At 57.3% G+C, this 15,764-nt stretch overlaps 1 protein-coding gene across 5 annotated transcripts in view; it reads left to right on the forward strand.

Moving 5' to 3' along the window:
- The window catches only part of LRRC27 (leucine rich repeat containing 27), a 48,709-nt gene extending 37,702 nt beyond the window's left edge, over positions 1–11,007 (forward strand). For all 5 annotated transcript variants that reach the window (XM_051982787.1, XM_051982781.1, XM_051982783.1 and 2 more), the window contains 4 exons: positions 291–384; positions 8,506–8,612; positions 9,453–9,552; positions 10,584–11,007. In XM_051982787.1, the coding sequence (XP_051838747.1) occupies positions 291–384; positions 8,506–8,612; positions 9,453–9,552; positions 10,584–10,718 (436 nt within the window). In that variant the 3' untranslated portion in view covers positions 10,719–11,007. The remainder of the gene's footprint in view (positions 1–290; positions 385–8,505; positions 8,613–9,452; positions 9,553–10,583) is intronic.
- Positions 11,008–15,764: the final 4,757 nt, after the last annotated feature.

The raw sequence follows: 15,764 nt of genomic DNA on the forward strand, positions 1-15,764 counted from the left end.
CTTGCTTTGGCCTGAGCTTTAACCATGGACCACTATGTCCCAAGGCAGGATGCCGATCTTCAAATCCAGCCACTTGGGAGCTGTGTGAGCACGGGCAAGTCCCTTCACATCGTGTACCTCAGTTTCCTTGTCTATAAAATGAGCTGAAGAATGCCCCGCCAGTATCTCTGCCAAGAGAACCCCCAGTGGGGTCACAGAGACTCGGAGCGAAGGCCATTTAAGCGTCTCCCATGACATTCGGTTAACTTAAGGCGCTGTGACTTGTCTAAAATGCCCTTTGTTTGTTCCAGAGAGAAAACAATGCTCCAGAAATGGCGACAACGAACCAAAGGAACAAAGAAAAAAGAGGTCCTTGGGGACACGCGCCATCTGCCAAAGGACATGGTACGTTCCGGGTCTGAGGAGTTATGGTCACTAGGGGGAGAAGAAAAGACCACGGGGTCCTTGGGAAAGCCGCCGACTGGATCCCTGCTTTCTCCAAGAAGTGGCTCCGGGGGAGCCGACCCGCTCGTCCCCTTAGGGCCCAGTGTTTCTGTCCACGGCAGCCGGGGGGCTGGACCTCGCACAATCGGGAGGAAACTCGGTTCGTCCGGACGCACCACTCGTTGGCGCTCATAAGGACGGCTGCATAGGCCACGGAACTGGGAGCTTGGCTTCTCGTAGCTAACGTAGAGTTTGCAAGGATTAAAAAACAGGATGGAGGGGGGTGAAAGTCCTGGTTTCCGATGGTTGCGAGGAAGCAGGGGCCCTGCAGCGGAAGGGCGGAGGGGCGTTCTTGCGTCAGAGGACAAAGAGATTGGGCCGGCTCCAAAATCGTGGAGCTGGAGACTTCACAAAGTTGGGGGCAAAAAGACAAAGTGGAGTCATTAATGCAGATCCTTAACGGACCTTCCCCCGAGCGCCCATTCAAACACTTGGTCTGTTTAGATTTTGGATGGATCCGTCGTAAGGGATGTGGGGGCGGGGGGAGGAGAGGCCAAAAGTGGAAGCCAAGTCACAGTCGTGATGAGAGAGAGCGCCTTGAACACTCCCCCTCTGCTCTGTCCCTAAGTCGGGTTCCCGAGGGTTCAAGGCCCTATTGGAGAGGGCAGATTTACATATCATCGGGCAGACAAATGACAAAAAGGCAAAGTAACACAGTAACGATCGTCAGTATTAAGTAACACCGTCTCCCTGTAGCCCACTCCTCGTCCGTTTATTGAGCACGCTTCATCCGGGGGCCCAGATGTTCCCGGGACTCAGCAGTCACTGGAAATGCCTTCCCTTGGACTCCGAAGGGGCTCGTAGAAGATTCGCTTCTCTGATCTGGAATCACTCGCACCTGAGATCCCTGGTAGTTCTGCCCAAATCTGCCGGTAAAACTTACTACAGTCTCCTAACCTTGGCCTTTCGGTAACTCACTCAAACCTTACGGTTCTGATTCTGTTAACAGAGCTTTAAGAAGAGCTTTGAATTAAGAATCCGTAATTCACCTGAAACGGCAGAGAATTTCACTTTTTACACACTACTTGCTACTTCCTAAACCCTCACGTGCACAGGCTGAAGGACGGACCTTCAAAAGAAACTGATTTGGCAAATGAGCCTGTGTCTAATATTGCCAGCCAGAAACTTCTAAATAAGGAAATAAGTTTGCTTTCTTTATTATCATCAATGCCATTTAAAATCTGCAATCCTTAATCTGGTTTTGAGAACTCATTACTTCCAATACTCAGGTACAGCAAGGTCAGCCCTTCCAGAAGATCGTTCCAAACTGGAACTTCCATTTCACACGCAAAGTCCTAGGGAGAGAACTCATGGCTAAAAGGTCCCGGGCTCTGAAAGCCTTGTTTTCCCTTTGTGGGATTCTCACGATGTTTGCCTCCGGTGTAGTCCTCACCCAGGAGGGTGTTTTCTTAAGTAAAATAATCTCAGATCATCGGTGAATCAAGGGAAAGGTTGGGGGAGGGGAGAATTACCTGTCATAGCGATGGAGGAAAGTAGATGATGATGACTACACAAGATTAGAGGGGATCCTGGAAAGTGAAATGTGTCATTCTGATTTGATGAAATGTAAAAGATTCAGCACAAACAAAGGCGATGCAGCCAAAATTAGAAGGGAAGCAGTCAGTGGGGTGGGTGGGAGACGAGAGATTTTATTGCAAGGTTTCCTGATAAGGTCTCCTTTGTCAAATACAGAAGAAGTTCAGCCAAATTCATCAAAATGAAATCCATTCCCAGTGATCAAAGGATATAAAGTTTTCAGGAAAAAAACCAAAGCTACCGATTATCACGTGAAAAATTTCTAAATCACTAATAATGAAAGAAATGCCCAAACATCTGTGAGATTTCACCTTACAGCTCTCGGATTGGCTGACATTATCGAGAAGAAAAATGACACATGCTGAAGGGGACATGGGAGAAGAGGGGCACTGAGGCTCTCTTGAAGTGTGAAGTGAGCCAGCCGTTCGTGGAACTACGTCCGAAGGGCTGTCGTATTGTGGATCCCCCTCTGTCCATCAATACCACCATTGGGCCCGTATCCCAAAAGAGGACCGGGAAAGGAAAAAGACTTTGTTTATTCAGAAGCATTTATGACAGCTTCTTGTGGAGGCAAAGAATTGGAACCCAAGGAGATGCCCATCCGTCGGGGAACGGGCTGTGCTATGTGACTGCGATGGAACACACTGTGCTGTAAGGAATGATGGGGATCATTTCAGAAGAAGCTGGGAAGAGTTCCCCGAACTAAATCAAAGTGAAGTGACAGAACCAGAACGTTGTACACAGTAAGAGCAGTTTGGGGAAACAGATTTCAGAGGGTTCAGAGACGGAATAGACAAGGGGCTGCTCCCTATGAATCCACATCAATCTTTTTAGGCAACCCCCCTTTTTCCTCCTCCTCAGCCTTCCTAGAGTTAGACTAACCCTAAATTCCTCTGGAGCTCTGGGTCAGAGTACTCTCCTGTCTAGCCCTTCCCCTTGAGATCTGTTTCCCAAATGAGTGAGTGTGTCCCCCTGTGACCAGCTCTCCTTCCCTCATCCATCACTTGTGACCTGCTTGTGCCCGAACTCTCTGGTCCAAGCCATCTCCCTTTTGGGATCCTAAGAAGGCCACTGAGAGGTCAAGGGTCTTCCTCTTCAGCTCCGATGCCTATTCTAGGTCTGGCCCATCCTGTTTGCCCCAGCACCAAGTGCTTCTAGTTTTGCTTAAACCTTTAACATTGATTTACAAAGGAACATTTACTTCAAAGACGGAAGGAAACGGCAGAATGAACATTCTGCCCCATTTCCCTTTCTCCAGCCCCTCAGAGGCAAACTCTCTCCTGCACCTCCTTCGTTTCTGGGGAGAATAGGCTCAGGCCGGATGCACTTTCTGCCAAAACTGGACAGGGAAGAGTCTGTGGGTCCGTTTTTGGCCTAATGAGTTTGCTATGCCCGTGGGACATCCGGATGGAGAGCTCTAGCCACGGCCACGCTCCTGTTAGAGGCTCCCGCTAGATTTTGGTTATCCGGAAAACAAGCCCAAATAGCAGAGGGCAAGTAAACTCTGCATTAGAAGGGACCGAATACAAATGGCTGACGGACAGTCAGAGAGTCACCTGGCCTGGATGGACCAGCAGACAGGGTCCCTGATACCCCAATACTCAGATGGCAAAGGTGGGAGCGGGAGGGGACCAGGGCCCCATTTCTGGAAGAGGAAGCAATTCTGCAGGCTCCGGGCCACTCTCGATGCTGACTCCCGGGGAAAGCCGAGTCTGGCCTTTAAAAGGAAGGCCCGTGAGTACCTCGGAAGGGAACGCGGGCTTTCGGAAAGCCAGCATGGTGGCTTCGTCCAGAACAAGCCAGGCCGGACGAAGCGCACCTCCTTCTGTGACTGAGCCGGTAGTGTCGGCCGAGCCCACCGGGATGTGTCTCTCTGGTTTATGAAGGAGCGGGGATCAGGCAGTGGTACGGTTGGCGCGGTCAGCCGCAGAGTTAATGGCAGGAGATCTGCGGGGGCCCTCTGCGTGGCCGTGGCTGCCTCCCCCGGAAGGCCGGACCCGGGACAGACGCGGCAGACGGCACCATCGGCGCCAAAGCGGATCTGCCAGGCTGGAGCAGCGGCTGAGCCGGGAAAAAGAAATTTGCCGGGAGCACAGGTAACAGTTTTGAAATAAGGTGGAGGAGGCATGGAGAGCCCTGCACTCAGCGGAACCGGAGGTCCAGGCAGCTCTCTGGAGTGGGGGCAGGGCCAGGTGGTGACCAGGACCCAGAAGCCTCCCGGCCCTGAAATAGGTATGTTCCGAAGAAGAGAGGGTTCTGGCTGTCATCAAGAACTTGAAAGGCTGCCGTGTGGAGGGAGGATGCGAGAGCAGAACCGGAGCCCAAGGCTGGCAGCTGAGAAGAAAATTCCTCTTCACGTTGGGAGAGTCTCCCTCCCAGTGAGAGTTGGGGGGCAGGGGGAGCTGTCCAGCAATGACCACCAAGGTCCCTGGCGCGTCTTCAAGGCAGCAAGACTGAGCGGAAACGGGAAATCGGGAAGGAGTTTTCTGGAGTGAGTCCCAAGGGCAGAGCCCCTGGCGCTGCCCCTCAGGTCCAGCGGGGCGCCCCCCTGCACACGGACCAGAAGAGGGCTCCGGGCCTGCCCTGCAGCCCCTCAGTACGACAGAGGACATTTCTGTGAAATTTAATGACATTTCGGGGCTGTTAGCTCCAGGCCTGGCTGCCAGGGGCAAGAAGGGCACGAGAGGGGCCCAGGGACATCTTGTCTCTGTCCTCGGCCCCAGAAAGATTGGGCCAGACTTGTGGAACACACAGGGGGCCGTCTCGGGCATTAAAGGGATGGACTCGCCCATCTGGGAAGGACAAGGTGGGTGCGAGGGAGGGGCCTGGTGAGCCAGGAGATGAGCTATGGAACTGAACGTGCAGCTGCCGGACCTCGCGTGCTCCCCTTAGGTTTGGGCTCCCCTTCTGCCTCCCTGCCTCCCTTTTCCGTCTCAGTCCATTCTCCACTGCCCAAATGATCCTCCCGATGAGAAGCTTCACATGCCCATTCAGCAAACTCCCACGGCTCCCCATCGCCTCCAGGAACTTGGCCTTCAAAGCCCCTCGTGACCTGGCTCCCTCCTCCCTTTCTAGCTCACCATCCTCCGCTGCTCCATGAGCAAGGCCCTCCATCCCCTGGTCTGGGCATTCCTCCCCCACCTGGGGGCGCCCCCTCCTCCTGCCTTCCCTGACCCTCCTCAGGCCTCAGATCCCCCCTTCTGCAGGGGAACTTTTCCTGGTCACGTCACTCATGTCGCCTTGGAAAGCCAAGGCCGAACTTGCATGGACGTTGGACAGATTGGCCAGAGAAACACGGACGGCTCCGCATTCACTCCCATGGGCTCCGCGTTCACTCCTCGGGGGTTTCCTAGGTTTGTTCAGAGCAGCAAAGAAGTGGGCTCGTCTCAGTCGGGGTGGGGGGAGTTTGGGGGGGTGATTGGTCTCAAACACTGGCCCCACGCCTCCTCTTCTAACTGAAAGCAGTCGCCCGATAGACCTGCCCAGATGCATTTTTCTGGGAACAGGCAAGGACTTTGGTGGGGTCACCCCTGGGCACTTATGTCCGTAGATGTCAAGGGCATGCTTCCAGTCGGGGGGAGTGGGGTGGAGGGGGGCTTCAGGCCAATGCATGAGAACCTGTAGGTCCGACCTGTCATCTCGGTAACCGAGTGGCCATCACTAAAAACTTACCTAGCCCGCTGAGCTTCAGGCTTCGGGTCTCAAAGCTACGCTCCTAACCATGTTTAAAATTGTGTTTAAAACCTTGAATCATTTAAACAATAACAACCACAAAGTTCTACGGGATCCCTCGGGCTCAATTGTTCTTATAGATGTTATTGATGGACTGTCATCGCAAGGAATCTGATGTGTCATTTTGAGCCATTTTCAACAAGGCGGCAAGTATTTAATCGTAAGTGCTCATAAATGTTTAATTTGAAAATTCCTCTTTCTCGCTAACTGTAGCAAAAAGAAGAGAAATAGAAGGAAACAAAACCATCGCTCTGCAAATGAAATGATGGTTTACTTAGAGGATCAACTAAAAATCTAGTTGAAATAACTTCAGCAAAGTCACAGGAGCTAAACTAAATGCATAAACAGTCAGCACTTGTACATATCACCAATAAAATCCAGCAGGAAGAGGCAAAAAGAAATCCCATATAAAATAACTGTAAACAATATAAAATATTGCAGAGTCTACTTGCCGAGACAAACCCAGGAACTATACAGACACGATTACAAAATGCCTTTCACATAAATAAAATCCCATCTAAAGAATTGGAAAAACATTCATTGTTCCCAGGCAGGCCAAACCAATAGAATAAAATGACAATTCTACCTAAAGTAGTCTGATTATTCAGTGCCTTACCAATCAAACTATCTCCCAATTATTTTATAGAGCTAGGAAGAACAAAAGGACATCCATCAGTGAGGAAAAAATATGAAGGAAAGTGGTCTAGCCTTATTACATTAGACTATTGTAAAGCAGCAGTCATCAAAACTATCGAGTACTGGCTAAGAAATTAAGAGTAGATGATCAGTGAATAGGTTAAGTACACAATACATGATAGCAAAGGATCATATTAATTTAATAAACTCAAAGGTCCATGTTTGGACTTTGACCAAAAAAATCTGGGATAAATGGAAAACAGTATGGCAGAAACTGGGCACAGATCGACCATGTGCTAAGATTAAGTCAAAATGGGTACATGGTTTAGACGTGGATGATACCGTAAGCAAATTAGGGGAATGGGGAATGGTTTACTCATCAGATCTATGGAGAAGGAAAGAATTTAGGGCCGAGGACCAACCGAAGAGAACATTATGAATGCAACATGGACAATTTCGGTTATATAACACTTGACGGTTGGGGTACGCTGCTACCAAAATTACAAGGAAAGGAGAGAAGGGGGGGTAAAAAAAGCATCTCTGATAAAGGTCTCATGTCTTAAATATGCAACTGAGTCAATTTTGTAAGAATACCAGTTCCCAGTTGATAAATGGTAAAAGGGATATGAACAGGCAGTTTTTGGACAAAATCTTATAGTTATCTATAGTCAGATTAAAAAATGCTTTGTCACTGAAAAAATCTAAATCGCTCTTTATGACAGAAATGCAAACTGAAACTACCCTGACACACCACTCACACTAAGCACACTGGCCAATATGGCAGAAAAGGAACATGTAAACTGCTGGAGTTGTGAACGGATCCAAATGTTTTGGAAAGCAATTTAGAACTATGCCCAATGGGCACATCGCTCCGACCCAGCAATACCAGTACCAGATCTGCATCCCGAAGGAGAGGGGCGGGGAAGGGGGAGGAGCTATCTGTACGAGGGGATTTGTGCCGCTCTTACTGTGGTGGCAAAGAATCGGAAGTTAAGGGGCTGCCCGTCTGGGGAACGGCCCGACGGGGGCTCCGCGATTGAGAATGTCACCAGGCTGGGAGAAATGGCCAGGAGCCGGTTTCAGCTGAGCTGCAGTTTAGAAACTGAGGCAAAGTGGAGTGAGCAGAACCAGGAGCACATTGTACCCAGTCACAGTCCCGCACGAGGGGCGACTAGGAAAGATGGTCTAGTCTCAGCCACGCAACGATCCAACAAAAGCCCAAGGCCTCGTGATCAGACGGACGTCTCTGTTGAGGAAGAATTGATGGTACTTTACAGACTGAACCATTCTCTGTCTCTGTCTCTGTCCTTTTTAGTTCAAATTGTCTTCCACAAAGTGACTAACATAGAAATGTTTTATAGGATTGCTTATGTTTTACCCATATCCGATTGTTTGCCGTCTCAGGAAGAGGAGAAAGAAGGGGAGGCTGAAATTGGAACTCGGAACACCTGTTTCACAGCCAATTGGGTGGTTTGGATTTTCTTGCTTCTGAATAATTACCCAGACACCTTAGACTTCATAATGTAATAATGGCCACCTTTCATATGGGGCTAAAGTGGTTACCTACATTGCTACCCTGGAAGGAGTTACTTTAAGTTCCTTACAGCCAGGGAAACGGAGGCAAGCAGGCCGAAGATCCTTGCTTAGGATCATACGCCTGGGGTCTGAGGCCACATTTAAGCTCACCCTCCCAGCTGTAGGTGGGGCTCTGCCCACCACCCCATTAGCGGTCCCTCAGACTAAAGATCAGGAGCACCTCAGAGCCCACCCATCAAGCCCTTGTTTTTCAAAGGTCTAGAGAGGTCCCTGCGCCTCCTTTCCCGGCCCAGTGTTACTGCTTGTGAGAACCGGCTTGGTTAAAGCAGAGCCTTGGAAATACCCAAGAATGGACTTGGAATATCCCCTTATAAAACAGCCGCGCGCTCTCGTGGGCCGGCCCTTGTCTCGGGGTCAGCCGCGCTCTCGTGGGCCGGCCCTTGTCTCGGGGTCAGGCGCGCGCTCTCGTGGGCCGGCCCTTGTCTCGGGGGTCTCGTGGGCCGGCCCTTCCCGGCTCACCAGTCGGCCTCGTGGCTCCGGGGCGCTCATCGCGGCCCGGACGCTGATGGTTGAATTTTGCAGGTAGTAGAAAAAGCGCCGTTTGCCACCCAGCCCGAGGAGGAGAAAAAGGAACTTGAAAAAAAGAAAGCGATCCAATTGAAAGTGGCGCCGTACCCGGACGAGCGCAGGTCAGTCGCTGGGCCGGGCTGCTCGGTGCGCCCGCCCAGGGGCCAGTCTGGGTGGTTGGCCAGTGGCTCCGAGCGGAAAAGTAAAAGGAAGTGTCTGGAGACGGGCTTGACAAGTCGCTACTTTTAATTCGATTCAGCACAGAGTAGGCACCTGCTGTGTGCAGAGCCCCGCCCAGCTGGCTTCCGGGCCAATCTGGCGCTTAGCACTGGGCACTCTGCCGGCGCCCTTCCCCCCCCCGGGCGTTCTCTGGGTTCCGGGCTCTCGAGAGGCGGTTCCATGCGGGGGCTCACGTGAGGGGGTCGCCCACAGTGGTGACGGTCACTGACCTCTGGCAGGACGGGGAGGCTTTCCTCCGAGAGAAGCGCAGGGGACGCGGTGTGTGCCCGGCCAAGGACCCAAGGGACTGGGGGGGGGGGGAGGCGTCCTCTGCACCACAGGGGCGCATCGAGCCTCGCCCCATCCTCCTGGGCAGAGCCCCCAGCCGGGAGATCCTGCCGGGCTGCTGCCGCTCCACCTGGGGGCGGCCCCTCAGAAGCCCCCAAGTCCGGCCTAGGGGGGCGTGCCGAGGGCTGCAGGGGCGGGCTAGGCCGGGCCGAGTTCGGACCCAAGGACCCCCGGAAGTCCTGCCAGGGCCAGGCCGCGCCCGGAGCCTCCCCTGCCCGCCCGTCAGGGTCTGTGCCCGGCCCTGGGCCTGTGAGCCCCCCGAGGCAGAGCCCACTTCGTCCAGCGGGGGAAAGGGGCCTGCGATCCCCCTCGGGCCCCGTGCTTGTCGGTCAGGCCCTGGGGCGCTCCCCGAGAACGGGCGCGGCTCAAGGCGGCCCCACCTTGTGTCTTCTCAGAACCTCCAAAGACAGGGAGATCGAAGAGCGCATAAAGCACCACATGGAGGCCCTGCGCCAGAGGAGGAGAAAGGCCAGAGGGGCGCCTCGGGAGGAGACGGTGGGTGCCGCGGGACGGCCGCCCGGCTCCCTCCTCCCGGCTCCTGCCGGACTCCCGAGGCAGTGGGGGCAGGGGCCGGCCGGACGCCAGGGGAAGGGCGAGGGAGGGGAGGGGAGGGAGGCTAGCCAGGTGGGGGAGGGGAAGCCGGCCAGGTGCGGGGGAGGAGGCTGGTCAGGTAGGATTGGGGTGCGTGCAGGGGCCGGCCAGGCGCTAGGATCCGGCAGGGAGCGAGGGGGGGGGGGGCGAGGCAGCCGGCGCGAGATGGGTGCGTGCAGGGGACAGTGCTCACGGTGAACGATACCCACTGATCTACCTGGCAAAGCAGAAATCAGACGGTTTGCACACTTAGGAGAGCGAAGGGAGGGGCCTTCGCTCCGGGAGAGGCCGCTCTGCGAAGCCGCCTGTGAGGGGAGGGACGATGGAGCCCCCCCCACTCCACCCTCACACACACACTAGTACGTCAGCGGCCTCCGAAGGAGGAAAGGGGGAGGCAGCTTGTGGAGGGAGGGGGCCGCCGAAAGTACCGATTTAGGAGCCCGAGGGTCAGGTTGGGCCCATGGCGGAGGGCCCGAGGCCGGTTCTGAGGGGGAGAGGCCCGAGATAGCGCAGTGGCCGAGGACATCTTAGAGGAGGAGGGTCAGCAGCCCCCCCAGCCAGCTCTTGGCCCAGTGGCCGCCCTCCCCCACCCCTCCCCTCTCTTTTCTTCCCCCCTCCCTCCTTTCTTCAGTCCAGTCCCCACTTGGTCCTGGTCCCTCCAGTGACCCGCCTGCTGGGCCTACCTCTCTGGCTGCCCTTCCTCCGCTCCGCCCACTGACCTGCCTGCCCCCGGTAAGGTCCCAGCATTCTCGGAGGCTGCTTCTCCCGGGGAGGCTCTCCAGGGGCTCCTGGCCACACCCCCTCATGCAGAGCTGGCTGCAGGTGGGGCAGAGGCCGGCCTTGGCCCCTTGTTTGTGTCCTGGGCGCTTGGCTGGGGCCCGACGGCTGGCTCTTGGCTCACTGACCCCCGGTTTCCTTCCGTCACGCGCCCACAGGCCAGAAAGCTACATGAGGACGCGCCCCGTCCGGGCCCGAAGAAAGAATATCGCTTCACTGCTTTCACTGGCGAAGTGGCTCTTCAGTCGCCCATGTGCCAGCCCCAAAATATATTTTCTAACATGAAATTTTAGGGTTTTTAGCTCATGCAGTAGCCCCTCCCCCTCCTCCCCCCCCCCCCCCCCCAGCCCTGGAGCAGTTTTGGATGTGAAACTGTTGTGTTCTTTCCCCGGTGAAGAAATATTGGAATAAGTCGTTACCTCAGTCACCCGCGACCTTTTCCAGTGTGTTGCTTTTTCAAAGGATGTAAAGTGTTTTCACGGATTAAAATGAATGAGCCGCTGTCCCAAGCTCTGCGTAGACATTGCCACCTTTGCAGCCACCTGATGGGTCATTTTCAGTATCAATAAACGTGCAAGCCATCGAGAGCCCCCCTCCTTTTGTTCCAGCCCAACGGGCCGGTTCCGGACTCGGCCACGGAACCACCTGCGGCGGGAGGGGACACCCCAGAACCGGGCGCCAGGTCCTCCGCAGGCGGGTCTCTAACTGCAGGCAGGCGCTCTTACACACTTTCCCCGGGGCTCCTTTTGGAGGCAGACCCTGGCGAGCCCCGAAACCAGCCGGGGTCACAGAACCAGAGGCTGGCTCTCCTGATGCCCCCTGGGGAGGGGGTGGCTGTGCTCCCTGGGCAGCGAGATCCTCAGCAGAGTCTGACAAGTGAGCGCCGAGGGCAGTGGGGGGTGGGCGATAATGCCCTGACCCCCGTGGGGGGGGGAGGGTCTTCAGCATCCCGGCTCCCTCCGGGGCCCCTTTCAGGGTCGGCTTTGCCGGGCTCACTGAGGACGCACTGAGGCTGTACTGATAGTCTGAGGGGCTGCCCACGAGGGACTGGCGTCTCAGACTGGGAGGCACCTTGAGTGGTGGTGATGCTTGCAGGGGACCGTCCCTCCCCTCACGCAGATAGCAACCCCAAGTGATTGATGGGGGTGGAAGGTGCTGGAGCTTGGGCGGGCCCAGCTGCCCGCCTTCGAGGACCAGTCTCCTCCTTGCCAAGGTGGCGCCTCGGGTCGGGAGGGAGGAGGAGAGCCCGAATGCTTCCCCCCCACTGTGGCGGGGGTCCGGCCGTGGCTGACCCCGCGCACCCACCGGGTCCTCCTGGCACAGATCCCAGCTCTTTTTACAGATGAGGAAACCGAGGCAAGCAGGATCAGGGACTCGGTCACACATTTGAGCTCCGGCTTCCTGATTCAGGACCCGCCCTCTAGTCTCTGCGTTTCTGCACAGGAACTCCTTACTCAGAAACGGAAGCCATGCTGGGGGCCTGTGCGAAGTGGGGACTGGGGAGCACCCACTTCTGGTCCCCAAATCAGCCGGTGTTTTCTGGCTTTAAGAGGAGACACTGAGTGAGGAGAGGGTCCCTGGGTGCTCCCGCGGCGCCGCCATCCCTCCCACCCCAGTGCCTTGTCGCGCTGCGAGGTGCACGTGGTGCCGAGTTCAAGTCCAGCCGGAGACACTTCATCCCTTAACCAGTCTGACTCAGTTTCCTAATCTGTAAAACGGGAAAATTTTTAAATTACCCCCTTCCCTGAATGGTCCTGAGGATCAGAGGGAAACTTGTAAAGCTCTTAGCACAGTTAAGTGTATACAGTAAGTGCCATATAAAGCTTGGCTCCCATTTCTCCCGTAATGCAGCGTCCCCTGTGATCCTGGTGAGCGTCTGGCTCTCCTGGGCTCGCGACCTCCTTGCCAGGGCCGCGGCCATGGCCCCCCCGGGAATCCAAGGGCGAGGAGGGAGGCTCTGGACGGTGGGGGGAGGGGCGGGGGCGGGCAGCCGCTCCCTCCTCCGCAGCCGGGCCCGGCGGCCCCTCCCCTGGTCTCCGCGAGGCTCTCCTCCCGGCACTCCTCCGGAAGTCTGTTTTGTGGTTGGCCGAGGCCTCCGGCCCAGGGGGGCAGATGAGGAGCCTCCGCCCCTCCGGGAGAGCCTCGCGGAAGCTGGCAGGGTGGGCAGCCGTGGTGGCGGGGCCTGTGCTCCCGGGCGGGGGCCGCTGGGGGCCCAGGACTGCTTCCGAGCGGCTGGGCGGGGTGGGGGCGAGGCTTGGGGGGGGCTTCCCAGGGGGAGGGAATAGAGGGCGGCCCCGGCAGTGAAAAACTGGGCAGGTCTTGGCAGGACGCCAAGGAAGGTGACCGCCCTAAAGTTAGTCCCCCACAACTCCAAGCGGGGGCGCCCCGGGAGCAGAGCGTGGAGCCCCCGGCCCCTCCTCGCCCGGGGGGCGGCCCCCAGGAACGGAGCCCCCGGCCCCTCGTCGCCCGGGGGGCGGCCGTATTTCTCTGGAACCCAGGAGCAGGGAGCCTCCCCCCACTCACCTGGCTCATCCTGTCCAGTGGGTGGGGGGCCCCTTGGGGAACGGCCCCCCAGGGCACTCGGAGCTCTGGGCTCTGCCCTTACAGGATCCGGAGTCATGTCCAAGGACAGGACCAAATGATGGGGACCTCTGACCCCGGGCGCCGAGGGAGAAGAGCCTTAGGCTTTGGGGACTGTCCTGGGTCCTTCCATAGCGCGCTGACCACCAGACCGTCCCCGAGCTGCGTCTGGTATGGTCCCAGCCTCCTGGGCTGGCCGAGAACCCCGGGGCGCTCTTGTGTTTGCTTGGGGCCTCCGGGACCCTTCCCCAGCCCGAGGGACCCTCCTGCTGCCGGCTCTCCGGTAGGGAAGGGGGCTGCTTTGGGCCCCCAGCTCCGCTCCTGAGCTCTCCTGGCCTTCTGTGGTACTAGCTGTGTGGACTCCCCTCCCCCCTGCCCGCCCCAGCCATGAGCCCCCCAGTCATGGCCACACAGTCAGCATAAAGAAGGTTGGGGGGGGGGGCAGCTGGGCGGCACAGCGGGTGGGGCCCCAGCCCTGAAGTCAGGAGGACCTGAGTTCAAATATGGCCTCAGACATTTAGCACTTCCTGGCTGTCACTTAGCCCCCCACTGCCGCAGGGGGAAAAAAGGCAGCTCCCTGGGTCCTGCCGGGGGCCTCGGCTCCCATTCAGGAATCAGAGCCCTAGCTGGTGTGTGGAGAGCACCTACTGTGTGGAGAGCACCTACTGTGCGCAGGCCCAGCGCTGAGCCCTAGGCCTCCGGGGACCCTCCCAGCCGCCCCGCCGCCCCGCCTCCCGCCCAAGGCGTCCTCCCCCAAGTCAGACACACCTCCAGAGCCCCGCCCCTCCAGGATCCCTCAAGGCGTCTCCAGGGCTGTCACTCAGCATCTGATGGGCCTTGGAAGGAGCATCCTGCTCTGCCCCCCCCCTTTCCCCCCCTCCCCCTTTGCCACGGGACCTGGGGCAGCCAAATAAGGGCCATTTCTTGGGAATCCCCCAAATGCAAAGGGGGGGTCGAGAGCGCTGGCCCTGTGAGAGAGCTGGCTGCCTCTGTGGCAGAGGCCCCTCGCTGCCCTTTCAATTGTCTCCCGAAGATTCTGAAGCTTGTCTGGCAGGACCGGATGACAAGTACTTTCTCCAGCTCCACTATCTGCCCTTTGAACTCGAGGTCAGAGAGTGCGGCTCTGCTGGGCAGGCCATGGGGCCGAGAGGGGCCGGAGCCCGGCCGAGGGGCCAAGGGGGGCCGGAGTCTGGCTGAGGGGCCGAGGGGGGCCAGAGCCCGGCCGAGGGGCCGAGGGGGGCCAGAGTATGGCTGAGGGGCCGAGGGGGGCCAGAGGGCCTGGCCGAGGGGCCAAGGGGCTGAGGGGGGCCAAAGACCCCCTGCCACAGGCCAGACACAAATAGTCCAGGGGAACTTCAGGGTGGACCGTCAGGCTTTGTGCATCTCGCATGCCTTCTGAGCTTTGCTCATAGAGCCGTAGCACATGCGCACGTGCCCAAGAGACTGTTATGGGGAAGTCACAGGAGGCGAGCCCTCACTCCGAGTCCGAATCCAAGGACACTAAAGAGCTCTGCAGTCGGTCGGGAGACGGGGCAGGCGCTGGGCCAGGACGCCCAGCTCGGCGTGCCCGCGGGAGGGGCTGTGCCCGAGCTCCCCGTCAGAGCGGGACCTCCCAAAAGGGACCAGAAAACCAGCCAGCAGCATCCCCGCGGTGCTCACACGCCCGGGCCCGGGTCGCCTCAGCCTGGGGTCCTGGAGCCATGATGTCGCCTGAGCCATCCGGACCTCAGTTTCCCTAATGAGCCCAAAGGTCCCTCCCGGTCCCGCCAGTGTGGCTCCCTGCCCCTCAGCCAGTTTGCAGAGCTGAGCCCAGAGCGTGCCTCGGGCACAGCAGGCTTCTCCAGATGCTCCACAGTTTGCAGACAAGGGCACTGAGGTAAAGCAGGTGCCATTTTCACTGAACAGGTTTAGGGAGTCCCGGGTGAGCTCCCTGCCCGTCTCCCCTCAGGGAATGAGAGAGAATCACTGCCCCTCCCCCAGGCCGGATGACATGGATGGAGACCTGAGGTCATTATTTGGTTGTGGTTCCCAGGAAGGGCCAAAGCCTCGGGGCTGGTGCCTCAAAACCTAAAGGGAGCCGGGTTGGGCCCAAAACAAAACACAACAAACTGGATATGGGGAAGAGAAGGAAAGGAAAAAAGGGCCTCTCGAGCCTTTTGTCTGCGCCTCCCACTCTTCCCACCTCCCACAGCAGCCTGGACCCTCCCTCAAAACAAGGAAATACAATCAAGCCGCCTCTTCAGGCCTCTCCTTGCTCATAGGGGTCCCGGCCCCCACTGGAGAGCCATCAGTCACCTCCTACCCCACCATCAGGGCTCTCTGGTCCCGGGCACGTGGGTGAATCGTGGCTTTTCATTGGCTCAGCCCCCATCCCCCGTGTTTTCTCCAGTTGTGGGGCCCTAGCCCCCTGTTCCATTTAGCCACTTAACAGTCAGATTTAGTAAAGGAATCTTTACTCAAAAAGCAGACATATAACCCCCCCAGTACCTCAGGGGCTTAACCCCCACACACACCTCAGTCTCGGGGTGTTAGACCCGCCGAGTCCCAAGTCCCAAGCCCTCCACAGAGTCTGCGGCTTAAACCCCGGCTTCTCCGGCTCACTTGCGTGAATGGTTGCGAGTGGCTGGCGTGGACACCAAAAGTTGGGGCTCGGCCAGGGAAGAGTCCGCCGCGGCCTTCCTCTGGTGAAAGGCGGGGTTATTTGGGGGAGAGGTTACAGACAGATGGAGGGAAACAACAGATACTGGGGAGGGTAAATA

Source organism: Antechinus flavipes, chromosome 2 (assembly GCF_016432865.1).
Source record: "Antechinus flavipes isolate AdamAnt ecotype Samford, QLD, Australia chromosome 2, AdamAnt_v2, whole genome shotgun sequence".
Taxonomy (NCBI): domain Eukaryota; kingdom Metazoa; phylum Chordata; class Mammalia; order Dasyuromorphia; family Dasyuridae; genus Antechinus; species Antechinus flavipes.